The sequence below is a fragment of the Notothenia rossii genome (assembly GCF_949606895.1).
Source record: "Notothenia rossii genome assembly, chromosome: 2".
Classification (NCBI taxonomy): Eukaryota; Metazoa; Chordata; class Actinopteri; order Perciformes; family Nototheniidae; genus Notothenia; species Notothenia rossii.
The window spans coordinates 79922771-79940674 of record NC_136904.1 but is presented as its reverse complement, the minus strand read 5'-3'; the positions used below and the strand labels follow the sequence as shown (position 1 = coordinate 79940674).

Below are 17904 nucleotides of genomic sequence, written 5' to 3'. Positions count from 1 at the left end.
TGCTATGGTATGGCTTAGTAGGTGGAGCAATGTGTAGGCAAACACAAAAGAGAGACGTCATCTCCGACTACATGGAGCCTTAGCATGTCGAGTCCAAGTTTCACTTATACATTGTAATAGACAGCCACTAACGGAGCTTTGCACCCAATCCCCTTAACCAGCCATTCTTAAAGTATGTCGCACTCTAGAGCCGCAAAATCATTTACTATAAGTTTTCAAATGTAGCTGTATCATTTTAAAGATTATACCTACAGATGGAGTCTAGATGTGACTCTTACACCCTACCATGTTAGCTGTTGGCCCTTATGTTTGTGACACACAGCAATACAATTATTATACAGTTATTTTATGTTAAAACACTTATTGAAAGTCAGCTTTGCAGTGGTAATTTTAAGTGTCTGGATTTATTTTTGAAAGTTTTGCATGTGAGAGCGTGTGTGTTTCATTAGTAATCTCTCTCAGACTCAATGAGAGATTTCAATGGAATATTTTAATTAGGTTTCCAGTCCTACATTCAAACCGTGCTGGGGGTTTAAGCAGTCACTGATTAACCCAACAATCTCTTTTAAGAACATTTGGATCACTGATTTGCAATGTATAGTGGGTTAAGGTGCGGTTTTCAAAACATTTGTTTTGCTACAGTTTTGTCAAGGCTGTTTCTGCTTCTAATGAGTGACAAATGCTGTCACGGCAAAGAATCCAGAAGCAAACTTGGATTTTGCATGTGATTTTGATTTGAAACACCACATGAACACAAACGTTGCCCAAGACGCCGTTCTGTCTTAATGAATGTCTCCAGCTATCTCCACTAGCTCGGGGTCTCGAGACCTCTGACCTGCGGGTTGGGAAACCCCATTTGTGTGACTGCTGTCCTTGATCATGTCATGAACCCGCTGAACCCTGTGGACGTGTGTGTGTGATTGTCGTGTCGAGCACAGAACAGTCTGTGATGGTGGGTGGTTTTGTTGCTATGCAGACCTCTAAAGTAATATAGTCCCCGTCACAGGCCGGTCCCAGCCCATCTGATGAATAGCATTTTTATGCACATCCATTATGTCTGGACGCGCGTCATGAGTCATTGAAGCCACATGCAAAACATCCTCTTTGCACACAACACCACTATACACAGCAGTGCAGACAATTCTAAAACAATCTTCCACACATAAACATCAAGCGTATTCACATACACCACAGTGTACACAAACACAGCCGGTAACACCTACAGTAAACAACAGTTTATCCCACACCCTGTGCCATCTAATGCACAAAGAGGAAAGTAGGCTACAACAGCTGGACTTATCTCTACTGTATTCTTGTAAATTGAGTGGAAAGCGAATAGTTTTACGTTTCCTGTATACAGTATGTGACATATATACCATGACTTCCTATAGCCCAGCTCTAACGTTCATGTTGTCTGTTTTTTTGTCTGACAGGGTGGGAAGAAGCACAGTGGCCCCTGTGGAGGAAGAGACTGCAGCGGAGGCTGTAAATGTTTCCCAGAGAAAGGTGCCAGGGTAAGTCCAAACTGTAACTACTGTTCCCTCTCTATCTATCACCATCTTCCTTAACCCCTGTGTCAACCAGCTCTTCTCTTCAAACTAGGTCATGAGTACATGTGATGTTTTCAAAATGCCTCTGCCAATTGCAATTTCAATACCTTGGTTGCTAAGAGTGCAAACCTTTCTCTAACTAGCTGAAACAATGGCTGTAGTCATCAAATAATTCTACCTAATCTTATCCCTGACCACCAGGGAGCATAGTTGAGTAGTATACACGTTAACTAAATCGGCAACACAACTTAAAGCCTAAATTACCATAAAATGCTATTTGCAACATAATCAATTATTTTATTTTTATGTTACATGTTTTATGTAAGTCGTCAGAGTGTGCCTTTCCTTAATCACATGATATCTGAAAATAGGTCGAACCGTCAAAGCCCTCACCAGGTGATGTTCTGCAGCTTTCATTTCATCCAAAACTTTAGGCTATTTATTAGACCAAACATATTTAAACATGCCTATTCTAATATGTTGACACTCAAAGCTTTTCGAGTAGTTAGGCACTGGGCAACTAGTGAGCTGATATTTTTGTGACCTGTTTTGAAACATGTATATCTTGTGTTGTAACCAATGCGCTGTGGGTCACATGTTAGGAAATTAAAAAAGCATTTATAGAGGGATTGGCACATTGTTGTGGCTTTTTCTTTTCTTGTTGACGGAACAAAATATATCAAATGTAGTTGCAAACATCCATCCTTAATTTATTCTCCAACAAACAGCATCATGTGTACTCATGGCCTATTCTAGGAAACAAAAGCATCACAACAGTGCAACATGAAAATGTTATAATGTTGAATGTATGAGTCTGTTTCAGCCTTCAGCCTTATGTAAGACTGTGCTGCTGAAAGTCATTAGTTAGAAATACTTATCTCACTTCCGTACAGTTTAAGCGATGCAATTCACACCATTAACCCCTTAAAGAGAGGGTCAGAGGGGCAGGTGTGTCTGGAGTGTGGCGGACCCATTAAGGTGAGAAACGAAAGAGAGAGGGACCGAGGGTTTTTAACTCAAGAGACAGACATAGACTAAACACATTGAGATAACAAACTCAGGGAATAACCGGTGTTCTGCATGACTAACGGCTGCTTTATGCTTCAGACACGTGCTGCTCAGATCATCAGATAGCTTTCTGATCGTTGGGCAGGGGGATTCACATCCATAACGTTTTGTAACTTTCAGAATCAGACAGGCAACGCCTACTCTCAACAACATTTGGCCAGACATGTTTAGGAGTGAAAAAACAAACAGGGTTTCATCTGTGACCAAACATGCTTTGAATGAAGAAGTGCTTTCTGACTAACCTTAGTACACACAGGCTTTTAGAGGAGCTGACATACATAAACACCTTAGCTACACTACGCATTCCCTCAGCACTGTGCTGTACTAGTTGACTGAGTATGGAAGAATATCTGGAGAAGAATTGGACTTTAACGTCCATGAAGATCTAACACAAAGAAAAGAAAAACAGTGAGATAGTTATGGTTCCAAGTTGAATCGGGTGCTCTAGGTCTAGTTTTTTATTTTCCTAACTCTTTTTTTCAGGGATATATTTTTACTTTACACCCTTGTCCAGATTTGGGGTCAATACAATTTTCAGATGTGTAGTTAAAATTGAAGGATCAATACGAACATGGATATGACTGAGCAAGGGCGCCAGCAAGGCCAATTTCTATAGGATATTTGTTGTGTAAAAGAACAGTTGCACAGAATACATGTGTAAAATTAATTGACTACAAAAAGCTATCTTTAGAACACCTTGTACATTTGTAAAGCAAATGTATGTTTAATGAGAAACTTTATAGAGTGCTCACAGGAACTATACAAGTCTCAGTTCAGCAGTATGATGTGGTAAACTCAAGGGCAAAAATGGACTCTTATAAAACTCCCCGTCTACCAGTAAAGAGCTACTCCTGAGGGAGACGATCTTTAAAAAAAGGTGAAGAAAGGAATGGCACTCTGGCATGCGCTGAGAATTTACCAGACCAACTTTACAGTAGGTCTGACCTCTGGGTACAGGAAACGCAGCGAGAGGAAGTCCCACATTCCACATCTGAAGGATGCAAAAGTCGGATGACGGGATCAGCACTTAGCAGACCACCGTTCTATTCCTTTACCCCCCCCCCCTCTCTCGCTGTTCCTCTGCGTCAACTGGATGTGAAAGAAAGGGTTTTGGTTATTCAGTGACGAAGTGATAAAGGCAGTGCCATTAAAGTGAAGGACTTCTAGTCGCAGTCAAACCTTAACCTTTGTTTGTGCTTTCTCTATTAACACAAGATGAAATTGAAAAAAAACAATACTCTTTTTCCTACGTCTTTTACACATCTGGTATGCTAATGACGAACTGTAAAAACCTTTCTCGTCCACACTGATTTGGCTATTAAAGCATGTATTACTGTTAAAGATTAGATTCTACTTCCGAGAAACCAGACATGTGGCTATAAATTCCCCTTTGTTTTGGTCTCTCACTTGTTGAGAGACACATTGCGTGCATGTTTAAGCTGTTAATTTCCCAAGGCCTAAGATTCTTACGCAAACTTTCCCTCATCAAATAATGTAGTTGTTTGTAAATACAATGGAAACCAAGATGGATTCTCACAGATTTGTTAATCCCTCTGCTGCCTCTGCTTTACGTCTATCTCCATTCTGTCTTTCCCCTGAGGAGAGTCCTGGCGATGTCCGCTTCACTGAATGGGTCGAGCTGATCCTTCCCAGCTGTCCGGATTGGCTGAGACCTGACACAGCTGTGGCGATTTGTTGATGGTTGTTAATAGGTTAATGTTGTAGTCATGTCAACATCTTGGTCAGGCTACTACGTGCTGCAGGGAGTCTTTAATTTGAGTATTGTCATCACTACATCCAATCTTTTGTTTGCCTTAGCTCTAACATTTCAGCATGTTTTTGCCAATTTGTTCTGGTTTTCTGGCCTTCAACTTTGTACCTCACTCATCTTCAGCAGGCAGCTGTTTTCTGCAAAAATATCTAAAAAATGACTGGTCAACAATAGGCAAGGCAAGGCAAGGCAAGGCAAGTTTATTTATATAGCACTTTTCTGTAAAAAAAATAATCTGTAAAATACTTTTTAGGAATAAATACAGTAAAAACACATTATATAATGGCATTTTACAACAGGCATTGCAAAGCAAAGATAATAAAATAATACAAATAAACACCACAGGTATACAATACATGTTTAAAAGGCATACTGTAGTTTGAATATGATCATCTCAATTAAAAAAAGCGGCAAAGAGATATGTTTTTAGTCTCGATTTAAAAATAGTAAGTGTTTCTGCAGACGTGCATGATTTGGGTAGTTTGTTCCAGATTGTCGGGGCATAACAGCTAAATGCTGTCTCTCCATGTTTTGTTGTTACTCTCGGAACTGATAGCAGACCCATCCCAGAAGACCTGAGGCACCTTGATGGCTCGTAATTATGTAGGAGTTCAACAATATACTTTGGTCCTAAACCATGTAATGATTTAAAAACTAGCAATAGTACTTTAAAATCAATTCTTTGGTCAACTGGAAGCCAATGTAGAGATTTCAGAACCGGACTGATGTGATCCACTCTTTTAGTGTCAGTGAGGACACGTGCAGCAGCGTTCTGAATCAGCTGCAGCTTTCTGATGGACTTTTTAGTGAGCCCTGTGAATACACTATTGCAGTAGTCGAGTCTACTGAAAATAAAAGCATGGACAAACTTTTCTAAGTCCTGTTGTGACATTAGTTTTGTTATCCTCAATATATTCTTCAGGTGATAATAAGCAGACCTAATGACTGTGGTAATGTGGCTGTTGAAATTCAGGTCTGAGTCCATCACAACACCTAGATTCCTGGCTTTATTAGTGGTTTTGTAGTCTGCCGACTGAAGCTCTGCGATTACTTTTAATCGGTCCTTCTTTGCTCCAAAAACAATGACCTCTGTTTTTTGTTTGTTCAGTTGGAGAAAATTCTGAGTCATCCAGTCAGTGATGTGCTCAATGCATTTGCTCAGTGTTCTAATCGGAGAATAGTCTCCTGGTGTGATTTTAAAATAAATCTGGGTGTCGTCTGCATAGATGTGATAACTTAGATCGCTCTTTTTTTAATAATTTCAGCCAGAGGGAGCATATAAATATTAAAAAGCAAAGGTCCTAAGATGGAGCCTTGAGGAACCCCGCATGACATATTTGTCAAAGTTGATGTGTAGTTGCCTATTGAGACAAAGTTTTTTCTGTCCTTTAAGTAGGTACTAAACCAATTTAGAGCTGTTGCTGAAACTCCCACACAGTTTTCTAGACGGTCTAGCAATATGTTGTGGTCAACAGTATCAAAGGCAGTGTTGAGATCTAATAATACTAACACTGATATTCTGCCACTGTCTGTGTTTAAATGAATGTCATTTAAGACCTTTACAAGAGCAGTTTCAGTGCTGTGGTTAGGTCTAAAGCCCGACTGAAACACATCAAAACCGTCATTTAAAAACATGAAATGACTCAACTGTTGAAAAACAACTTTTTCAATCAATTTGCTTAAAAAAGGAACGTTTTATATTGGCCTGTAATTATTCATTACGGTTGTGTAAAAAAAAAAGTTATGCTTTTTTAGGAGCAGTTTAATTACTGCAGTTTTCAGGGCCTGTGGAAATACACCTGATTGAAGAGAGTTGTTTACTATGTGTAGTATATCTGAGGCCATGCAGGGAAAAACAGTTTTGAAAAATCCTGTCGGAATAATATCGAGGCTACAGGAGGAGGATTTCAGATGTTGAATAATGTCTTCCAGGTCTTTAGCATTTATCAGACGGAATTGTGTCATGATGTCTGGATTGACTTTAGGTGGACAAAGGGACTACACATTTGCTGTACCTGATGCAGAGGCACTGACTGCCTGTCTAATTTGCATGATTTTGTGAGTGAAGAAGGAGGCAAATTCATTGCAGGCCCTGGTGGATAGAAATTCTGGAGCTACTGACACTGAGGGGTTTGTTAGTCTGTTGACGGTAGCAAACAAAGCACGTGAGTTGTTTTTATTTTTGGTAATGATGTCAGAAAAGAAAGACTGTCGTGCCTTTTTTATTTCCTGATTATAGACGCAGAGTCTCTCTTTATATATTTTGAAGTAAACTTGGAGATTTGTTTTTCTCCACCTGCGTTCAGCTTTTCTGCACTCAGTTTTTGCTGTTCTCACAGTCATGGCTTTTCTCCATGGAGATTTTTTCTTGCTAGATACTTCCTTTGTTTTAATGGGAGCGATGGTATCCATGACATTTGTTATTTTAGAATTAAAATGATCAACTAGCTCATTTACTGAGAAGTTAGCATGGGCAATTGAGGGAGTAAAAATCTGAGCAAACATTTCCTAAGTATTTTCAGCTAAGTGACTTCTAGTGGTTACCTCTTTCTTAACAGTTGTATGGACAGTAATAGAGCTCTCAAAGAAAACACAGGAATGATTGGAGAGCGCAACATCAGTCACCACAAGCTTAGAGATGTTCAGACCCTTTGATACAATTAAGTCCAGAGTGTGCCCCTTATTGTGCGTCGGACCCTTGAAATGCTGAGTCAGTCCAAAATTGTCAATAACACAAATGAGTTCTTTAGCCCCTCTGTCCTGGGGATTGTCAACATGGATAATAAAATCAACAACAATGACTAGGCGCCGGCGGTCAATGTCAATACACACTATAGACAACAACTCGGTAAAATCATCAAAAAAGCTTGAGCAGTATTTGGGTGGTCTGTAGATGTTTAGGAAAAGAGCTCGAGAGGAGCATTTCAGCTGAAGGGACACATATTCAAAAGAAGCAAAGTTCCCATACATAGTCTGCTTGCATTGAAATAAATCATTAAACAAAATAGCTAATCCACCCCCTTTCTTATGCAGTCTTGCCTGACTCTGAGGAATTGATTCTATAAGAACAGCTGCACTGTTGTTTTGGTTAAACCAAGTTTCAGTTAAAAACATAAAATCCAGATTGTGCTGGGTGATAAAATCATTGATTAAAAATGATTTACCTGCTAAAGACCTGACATTTAATAGAGCCAGTTTAAATATGTTTGATATACTATCACTCTAACCGCCCTCGATAGACCGTGGAGCACGCGGAACTTCTGTTAAATTCGACAAACTTAAACAGATCCTTTTGGACTTTCTTTTTCCAACCTGAGTCACCAACCTTCTGTGTATGTTGGTTAAAACAGAAATGGGTCGCTGTACTGGCATAGAAGCCTCTGGTCCTTGGTTGGCGCCAGAGAGCGAGATGGCAGGCGTCAGCGGCATCGACGAAGAAGAAAAGTTTCTAGCAGTGGAAACGGTGGCCTGAGATGACACCGCTGGAAAGGGGGGCGTGTGGAAATGGAGTGGAAATAGTCAGGGACCAAATAACAGACACCTAACCCTAAGCCAAATTCAGCAGAGCCAGATAATTTGCTCAGGAGTTGTTGTGGACCAAATCAGCTTGCAGGAGAATGAACAATTAACTGTATTTAATAGGGTAACCAACACTTGACTGTAAAAGAAGAAAATGGTGCTCTACAGTTGGTCTTATGGATGGTGAATGGGAAATTGTTTGCTAACACTTTCCCCACAGAAAACCTTTAACGGTTATTATATGTCAAACATTTTTGTTTATAGCTTGTTGTACTGGCCCTAACAGTCCAAACAAACAAATACCAAATGTTCGCATTCAACCTTAAGACACCTTAAAAAGATAAGATGTGAGCAATCTAGGAAGACAAGGAAAGTGTATCTGTTTCTGCTGTACAGAGACTCTGAGCCGTGAGAGAGAGAGAGAGTGAAAGAATGACAGAGATTGTAAAGTGTGGCTTAATGTATTAATTACATTAGTTTTCTGCTTTGGGCGGAACGCAGAGATTTGGCGAGCTGACTCTCCAGCCTCACCACCCACTGCCCTGGCAGAGAGCACATAGCAGGTGGGCAGAGAAATATCTAGCTCCCCACTACCCACTTCCAAAATTCCTCATTGTTTCCTTTGAATCATTAGTGGATTGTGCTTCTCAGATTCTGCCATAAAAAGGAAAACAAGCAACCCTAAAATGGTGTTACGAGAAAGTAAATAAGGCAAACAAAGCTTCTGAAGTATTGGTATTCTGAAGAGTTGGCATCTGTACGAAGAAAGTAAAATGTGGTCAAATAAAAGGAAAAGAAAGCAAGCTAAAGTAGGTTGGGCAGTGTGTGGCCCCTAAAGCATGAAAAACTAGGGCAGCATGAGTAACTGAGCACAAGGCACACTGCGTCCTCACCAGAAAACATGTTTAGCAGATCAATGCTGTCTTTTGTGCTGGGAGTTTTTCCGTCTTCAGTTCTCAGAAGCGGGAAGTGGCGCCAGGTTTTATAGAGAAAAAGAAACTTGGGCTTAGAGAATAGTAGCGTCCATCTGCATGAGCTCACTGTCTCGCCTCATGCTATACAGTGGGCACGGAGAGATAAGGACACATCCAGAGGGAAACAGAGGGACGGATGATTGAAGTGCTACCATTATACTATGCAGAAGATTTACACCATGGGAAAAAAGCGCGACAGCTGATGATGTAGAACAGGAAATGACACACGTCCCAGGATGCTGAGCACAATGAATGTCCACTGATCTTTTTTTAATATAGACGCTCTCTGTTTTTGTGGAAACAAGATCATATGGGTGTTCAGTTGCAGCTATAAATGGCAAAGATGTCCTTGTTCCATAAATAAAATCCTGTGCTGTACCTACATCCTTTGCCCTGTACCCATGACTGTCATGCACTTTCCTGTCTCATCAGGAACAGGATAACGGCACAGAGAGGAATGCTGTAGGCTCGGAAAAGATCAAAGAACCTTTGGAATATATGTTTACCAAAGCCCTGTCAACGCTGGTGTTTTTCAGGTTCGCCATATAAAAACTTTACAAAGCAAATCTTAAAACTCACACTTGCATGACATTTATTGTGCATATGGTTTTTATTAGTCCCTGAAACTTTTCAACTTGTAGATGTGTTTTCTTAGCACTATAGTGTGTGTGTATGACATAAACTGTTGAACTTAAATCAGGTTGAACTCATCTGATTAGAGCTGCGTTTCCATCAGTAACTTTGATTTTTTTAAAAAGGACTCATCTCCTATGATAGAAACTACTTGTCTGTCAGTAGGGAGACGAGATAAGTCATTGAACTGATTCACTTGCACTGGCAGCATGTCTGTCTGTATTACGGCCTGTTGTAGCTTCACATATCAGCAGACGAAATGATGCGTAATGGTATTTTGTAAGCCCCTCAATCAAACTTGCAATCAGGAGCCTTTTCCTGTAGCCCCTCTTCCCTGACCCTGACCCTGACAGGGCCTATTAGGGAAGAACTACCAACTGTGGAGCAATGTTGAAAATATGGTTTGTGTGAGTGGATGAAAGGGGAGGGAAGCAAAAACCTGCTGCTATCACTAAAACACTTGGCCGGGAGAATTTTCTTTTCTTGAGATTGTTGGAAAGAGGAATTCAGTGGGGATCACAGGCTGGCTTTGTCCTGTATGACAATTAAAGCTATGGAGCAGGAGGAAATATTTAGGGAGACACTTACAAACAGCTGTTTGTGAGTGTTAACACATCATTTTTCAGACAAAAGCGAGAAAGAAATGGCTTAACTGTTGAGATATCTCAGCCACTGTGTGAACCTTGTAAAAATTAGCAAGGCTCTAAGTCATGCCAAGAAGAAACAATAACAAGCCTATTAAATCTCCTCACATTCCTCATGTGGTGTTGTGTGTTTTACTACTCTGAACCACCTGAATACCGATTGATGAGTAAAGAATAAAATAAACCATAATAACTGATTTTCCCCATCTACATTCTTCATTATCTTTACAATTATTGTTGGTAGGAAAAAATATTAAATCACCCTTAAGTGTTTGTGTGCTACCATGATATACAGAAAGATAAAGCTCACTGGACGGACAATGAACAAACTAGAAGATGTTCCAGTTAATCTATAAGAAGAACATCACAAGATCACATCATATTTCTCAGATTGAATCTTCGTCTGCCTCTACAATCAAAGACGTTTTTTCCTATCGTTTTCTCTTTTTTTTCATTTCTGTCGAAGCCGATTTGACCCTTCGTCCTGCACCCAGCTGCCGACCGGCCAATAAAAGTAGCTCTCTCACATTTTAAGATGATGGTTGCTGTTTTTGGAACAAGAGGACTATTGTTGGTGTGGACAAAGGAGCATCTCTTTTGAAAAGTCACACACAAATATACACAAACACGGGGGGACACGCGCAAATGGGTATATACTTTTACTTAAGATGTAGTAATTAATTATACAATGACTTTAGTCATTGACCCTCCTTTGAACTCATCCCCCCCAAAATTATCCAATCATAGCTTAGTAACCGTAACAAAGCAGAGAGGACCTGTCCAGCCTTGTTTTTTTCTACATGTTGACGTGTTGTGTATTAATATTTGATTAAAATGTGTTTTGTTCTGCTTTAATGTAAATTGCAAACTGGTCCAACTTAGATCAGTAGTTTAACCCAGCATTACTTCCTAGGCCAAGAAGCATTTCATTAGCTTTCTACCTTTTGTGGGGTTACAGGTAACGTTAAACACTGTGTTGTATTTCACTCCTGCTGTCCATGGCTCTGTCCTCCTCTTTATTAGAATGAGGGAAGTTTAAACTTCAGTACCCCTGCCAGTGTTACCTGATAAAGCAATGTGTTCATTCAACACATGAACACTGTTAGTTCTTTTCCAAAACCCTTTTGTATTGTTAGAAGTAGGGCATACTGTCTGAAAAGACAAACAATGAAGCCAACGCCAATCTTCCAAGCATTGTAGATGGTCAAAGAGCGCTCTGTTAGAGTTAAATACGTTACTGACGTTACATTTTACTTTACCATATTTATAATACATATACATTGATAATACACCTATAGGGTTAACTACCCTGGCACTAAAACACAGAAACAATGCTGTTTCTTTTTTTCTTCAAGTGAGGATGCCAACTCTTTGCCTAAAACATGCATCTTTAGCCTCAGACTTTTTTTATGAGATTAAGCATGACCTTCTAAAACGAGTCAGTTACAGACTGTATTTTCAACCACCTGAAAAAGTTAACATTAGCGTATTAAGCTAATTGGTTACAGCTGATTACATTTGTCAGCCGGTAAAATAGGCAGTAAAAAATGAAAAGCGGCTTTTGTCTAACCCTGTCTGAAATCAAGGACCTATTGTTTTGGAAAGAGGATTTTAAGTTAAGATTGAAATCTTTATGTCATTCAATGACCTTGATGTTGTTGCCATAGGTCTATCAGTAGCAATGATAGTTACACTTTGCTACTGACAGTAAAGTCAGTCAGTAGTCCAGTATTTGTGAGACCTTGTTTAAGGCGCTAAACATTGGCCTTTTCCTTACCAGCTGTGGCCTGACTGTGTTGCCATCAGCCAGTGCACATAGCGTTGATTGTAACGAGGGCAAACGAGGTGAACAAAGATAGAGAAGAGTATTATAAGTGTGAGATATTCTATTTTATGTTTTGGCTGATCAGTGCATCATGGGACTCTAAACCCAAGCATGCTTTAGCCCTGATCACTTTGAAATATGGCGATTTTATGTTCCATAACAAGCCTCCCCCTTGGAGCTTTCCTCCTTATTTTTCCCCTGTGGACTCCTTCTGTTTCCGGCGGAATCCATCTTCCTCTGCGGCTCATTGAGAAACATACACAGACACATACCATGTATTCCACATCAATCAAATCTGCACCCTCTTTATCCTCACATAAGGAAAGTTGGGCGTACAAGGTGTTAACGCGGTACCTCCTGTGGGATGCATTTGATTTGCAGACAGCAGTAACAAAACGTTTTGGTCAACAAAGAGGGTACTCGGGGCTGTAGGAAAGATTTGACCAGAGTTGTGGGTCACCACGGCAACGCCATGTGTTCCCCATCAGGCCTTGTTGTGAAACCCATATTGGTGGCCAGCTGGAGAAGAAACAATTAGATGTTTTTTCTTCTCATATTTATTCCTCTTTTCAGGGAAAGACCTGTTTTCAGTTATGACTTTTTTCTAAATAGTGCTGTGATTCAGGAAATGTTGTGTAATATGTGATTTATTTTTCCCCCTTCATACGTATATAGGAAAGGTCAATGTAAAACTGTGCCCTAATTTTTACTAAAATTATGAATATCAACTTGATGTAATTTACATTTACACACAAGATACTGTATTCACTTGAGAAGCCAGTAATCCAGTAATTTAACCACAGGCACATATACATACATGGACCTTTGCACATATTTGCTCCCTTGTGAACTATCCAGGAATGTGCATTAGCTGGAATGGCTGTGGGCGTTGCATCCTCATGTGGGAAAATGAAAAACTTTTCCAGACTGGCAAAATTGGGCTGTGGGCTTGGCCAGCTGGATGGATCGGGGGGTGCAGAAAGAGAACTCAAGGATTAAATGGGTATCCCCGACACTAATGTGACTAGATGCAGTGCAGTTCAATCAGGGCCACGATCACAGCTGGGTATTTGACTATAAATCTAATTTCACAGGCTTGTTTTTTTCCCATAGCTGTGTTTTATGTATTTTAACTGTTTGTGAAGAGCCTGAAAGGCTGCTTTAAAAAAAACTAGATACATAAAGCTGTATGGATTAAACTATTATTTTCATTATCAATTAGGTCTGCGTCATAATCAAGATCATTTGTTCTGCTCTCTGGTGTGTACTCTGGCTGCAGCCTATAGTCTTGTTTCAAAAGATGTACAATGTTTTAAGTCTGTTAAATGTCAGATAATACTTTTTCTATATTAATTATAAAAAGGCAGCAAAGCCTCATAGTTGAGAGACTGAAGATACTGTACAGTATGTGCGTCATCTTTGCTTAATAAATCAATTATGTGATTAAATAATATTAATTAAAGTTGTCATTACATACAAACGTAGCATTTGAACGTTTTCCAGTAGTATTTTCTATCATACCCTTACTTATGATAATGTTGTTTTTACTGTACAATAAATTTAAAAAATGTGTAAAACCTACTTTAAAAGAGCAGATCTTGTTGAAAAATGTATTAAAATAAGTGCATTTGTCACACTTCATCATAGTTCCTGTGGCCTCTCAAACTGTTACCTTCCAAGTCAATATACATACCTTTGTGCCCCTGGGTGTGATGTACAACGTCAGAGAACAGCTTTGTTGAGGAAACTGAGTGATCCTTGGTGGACTTTTATAAACAGCGGGTAACTGCGCCTCGGGCGGTCCACTGTATGGAAGCTGTAATGGCATAAGAGTCATGGTGATAAATGTAACAGTGGGATTATGGAGGCAACACACCCATGATGGACTTCATTACACGCAGACTTACACTCAGACACACGATACAGGCCCACAGGTGGTTGTTCTCTGAGGTGAGGGCAACACCTAAGACCAGCCATTCAGACCGGCCATTTCTCTATCTTTCTCACAAACACACACACACACACACACACACACACACACACACACACACACACACACACAGGCCGCAGCTGCGTCCTGTTTGGACACACATGTGCTTGTAGCGCAGACATGAGACGTCTCATTCCTCTGACGTGAGGCAATAGCACAGGTGTCGGGCCCCAGAGACCCCTGGGATAGTTGGAGGTTCAAGCTGTTCTGTTCTCAGCCTGGGATCCCCCCCTGGAGTCCTGATCTTCAACACAACACACACCCTCACATGAAGACCCTCTCACACACACACACACACACACACACACACAAACACACACGCTCCAGTCCAACCGGTCATTAGCAGCCTCATCTCTGGTCTGGATGCTGTCAGATTGCTGGCTCATGCATGTGCACATGCTCTGTGAAAGTGTCACATGTGCATGCAGAAATTAGCTCAGAGTCTAAACACATTAATTCCAATGTAAACCGGTCTCAAACCACTGTGTGCCAAACAGCTAAACAAAAAGCAGCAGACCTCCATGGGAAACAAGTGAAAAGAAATCCCTGTTTGCATGTAATCTGTTTTTACACCCCTCTCTCTTTAGACATGAGACATTTTAAGTGGATGAGTCAGAGGAACCGATGACGAAGGTTTAAATTATGTTTTTACAAATCTGGCTGGAGCTTTGTCTCCACAGTAACAAAGCACTTTCTCACGGTAATTCTTCATCAGATACTGTTTTTTTATATGATGCTGTTCCATCTGTCGCCTGCATGGCCTTGTTGCTTTTTCTGTAACCCTCTTCTGTCACTTTATATCCGCTCTGATCCAACACAGTCTTCAAGGATTTTCAGAAGTAGGACCATTTTTTTTTCAGCCGGGAATTTGGAAAACTGACCTCGCTGATTTGAGCCAGGAGATCCAAACACACTCTAATAGATATCTAAACATCATCTGCAGATGTTTATTTGTTCTGCCTTAGTCCTCCTCAAGGCATCCAGCTAAGGACCCTCTTCATCCTCCAAGCGGAGCCCCTGAAGCCTCTCACTCCTCTAGGGGAGCTGAGCCCCATTTCCCCCCTGTGCATAAGGCAGAAGGGGATGCAGATCTTCAGGAAATGAGCCAAGAAAAATGTATCCAAGAAAAACATGTGAGCTGGGTCTCAGAGCAGTGGGACCGAATCCACCAAAGTGTCTGAGCCTTATGGTGGGAGTCAGAGAGAAAGGGCAGACATTTAGTTTACGCTGCAATCTACCTTCCTGGCCTCTATTCTTCCTTCCCCGTTTCCTTCTTTCTACTCTCCTTTATAATTGTTCCCCTTTTTTCTTATTTAATACAACATTTACTTCTTGAATAATATGTTAACCTCTCCCCTTCCACCTTCTTATTTCCTTCCTTAATTTGTTCTTTAGCTCCTTCCTTCCATTTTTTCTCATTTTCTGGATCAATGCTTTTTCTCATTTCCTTGATAGTATGCACAGAGCATATCAGTTCAATACTGCTGAAACACTGCTGATATCCAGTGAATTCAGATATCAGTACGTTTCTATTTACTTATTGGGTGGATGAAATCACCTCTCGACACTTTCTTTGTGTGTTTGGCCAGGTGTTAGGATTTAGACTTCTTTCACACGCTCTCTTTTTTTCATTCTTCTGATATGTACAAACACGAAACACATCATGAATGCCTCCAGGTCCAGCCTTTGGACAGCAGGCTTTTTCCCACCGCAAACACTAAACACTTTTTCCTGTTGTGTTCAGATGTCACGTTGTACAAACTATTAAGCTTGTAAGTAAGCCTAACTCACCATGACTTCACAGTTTACACCAGTGAGTGTTGTGTGAATGTTAGTGTATCAGCTCTGGTCTGGAGATGTTACTGTGGAAGTATGTGGCTGTTGGTGGCCTGCCCCACATTGATGACATCAGAGGATAATGTCCACACTCCGTAGCATCGGCCTCTTCTCACTGCCACATTTTCTGATACAGTTTATACAACCACTTGAATGATTTAAGGTATTCACATTGTTTGCAACTGAGTAAACGTAGAGTTGAATATCCAAAAAGAGACATGGAAACCTCATTTATTTGTGATCTAAAGTTTGTGAAGTAGTGCAAGGGTGTTTCTCAATGTCGAGGACGCTTCCTTGGTAGGACATGTCTTCCGAGTCACTTCCTTAAGAAGCGAGGCAAGAATCCTTCCTAGCCTCTGAAAACAAAGAATGGTGGAACAGGCTAACAGGTGTGCAGGTGTGCGTCATATGTGAGGCCCCTCCTTAAATGGAGCGCGATTTCCGCCAAAGATTTGGAAATTGGTCCGTGCGCTAAGCATTGTGGGGATTTTAAGACCGCGGAGGATACACATGTGCAGCCTCGAAATGTCTCGCTACGAAGGACGCCGGGCTCGGTGGAATTCCAAGGAGCCTGGACATTGGAACAGTCCTTCGGCGGGACTCGATGACGTAATATCCTTGAAATAGTGGCTCAGGAGCATCCTTCCTTGACATTGAGAAACAGCCCAAGTGTGCATTCTTCTCCTAAGATTAGCTGTGGGCTATTTGTGAAACATGAAAAGACAAAAAGTATGTGACACAACAATTTTAACCCAAGCTGATACATTTAAAAATATTTAAAGAATATTAGAGTCGTGTTCTTTGTGGATGTCACTAGGTTCATGTTATCTGTTTTTCTCTGATTAAGCATATTTCTTATCTCTGTTGACCTTCCTTTTTCTAATCAGTATCTCTCTCCATTTCTCTGCTTTAAAAAAATTAATTGCACAATATCCTGGTTTTTCCGGACAGACAGATGGAATAACAGAGGAAGCTTCCGGCAAGTTGTTTATTCATTTATTTTATTCCCCTCTGAGGTCAGAGGTCTGTGTACTGAGCTGTGGGTTCCCATCCTGCTCTTAGCGGGCCATTCCCAAACCGTCCACGCCAGGGGACAGTCTGGGTCCAGATGAAATGTATGGTGTCAGACGGGGGAACTTTTAATAGATCTGTGATTTAGGAATGAGAAATGCAAACAGGCCCACGTACACAGAGGGAGAAAGGAATTATGTTTACTGCATTTTATACAGTGTAAAGAGGACAGATTTTCTCAGAGATTTCTTGCTCTTGCAAGTTTACACAAGTAAAGTGGAAATGTAAATGTGTCCACTTAAAATTCCAACTATTAAGAAATCGCTGACTCTTCCAGAAATAAACATGGATTATAAAGAAACAATATTTTTAGGTAGAGAGAAAATCAAAAAAAATATTCTTGCTATTGTGGTTAAATGTTTGTAGCATCACTGATGGCTGTGGTTACATTTTTGACAGATCATATAAATTAACATCAGAATAAAAATATAAGATCTTGAATGCTTATTTACATCCTTTATCCCTAGGACCTAAAACATAAACCATACAACATCACATGTGACTGTAGACAGTCTAACATACACAAGTAGAAAACATGAACTTCCTTTTAACATTTGCACTTAACTTCTGTTGTGGTGTACTGACACACCCTGTAGATCAGCCAAATTAAGATTTAAACAAACCTGAATATCTGGATTTGGTCAAATCCTCCATCTTTTCGGTAGCGACACAAAATTCAGAGCAATGTTTAGTTTAGAAGTTTATTTCAAATCAGCTGTGAACCTGTGCTACAAAGTCAGAATCCTCCCCACACATTCCTCCAGCTGCAGAAGGTGGACCTGGAACATGTCGTTGTCAATGGCGGACATGATAAATAACAGATAGGGTTAATCCTTGGAAGAGACAGAAATATTGACAAGACTTTAAGTTATTAAAGGATTTAAGATATTATCTACTGTGTGTTTACTATTTTCTCTGCCTGGTTGCAGGAAGATGGAGGGATTTGTTTGACTTTTTTCATCACATCATCCCACACCTTAACTTCAGTCACTTCGTTCACCTAGCCAACGTGTGTGTTTTATG

The 17904-nt window shown here is 40.3% G+C and overlaps 1 protein-coding gene across 1 annotated transcript in view; it reads left to right on the top strand.

The window, feature by feature from the left end:
* Positions 1-884: 884 nt before the first annotated feature.
* The window catches only part of col4a2 (collagen, type IV, alpha 2), a gene marked incomplete at its 5' end in the record, with an annotated part of 40485 nt that continues 23465 nt past the window's right edge, over positions 885-17904 (top strand). Inside the window, 2 exons of the mRNA XM_079665776.1 lie at positions 885-908; positions 1434-1514. Coding sequence (XP_079521902.1) covers positions 885-908; positions 1434-1514 — 105 coding nt within the window. The remainder of the gene's footprint in view (positions 909-1433; positions 1515-17904) is intronic.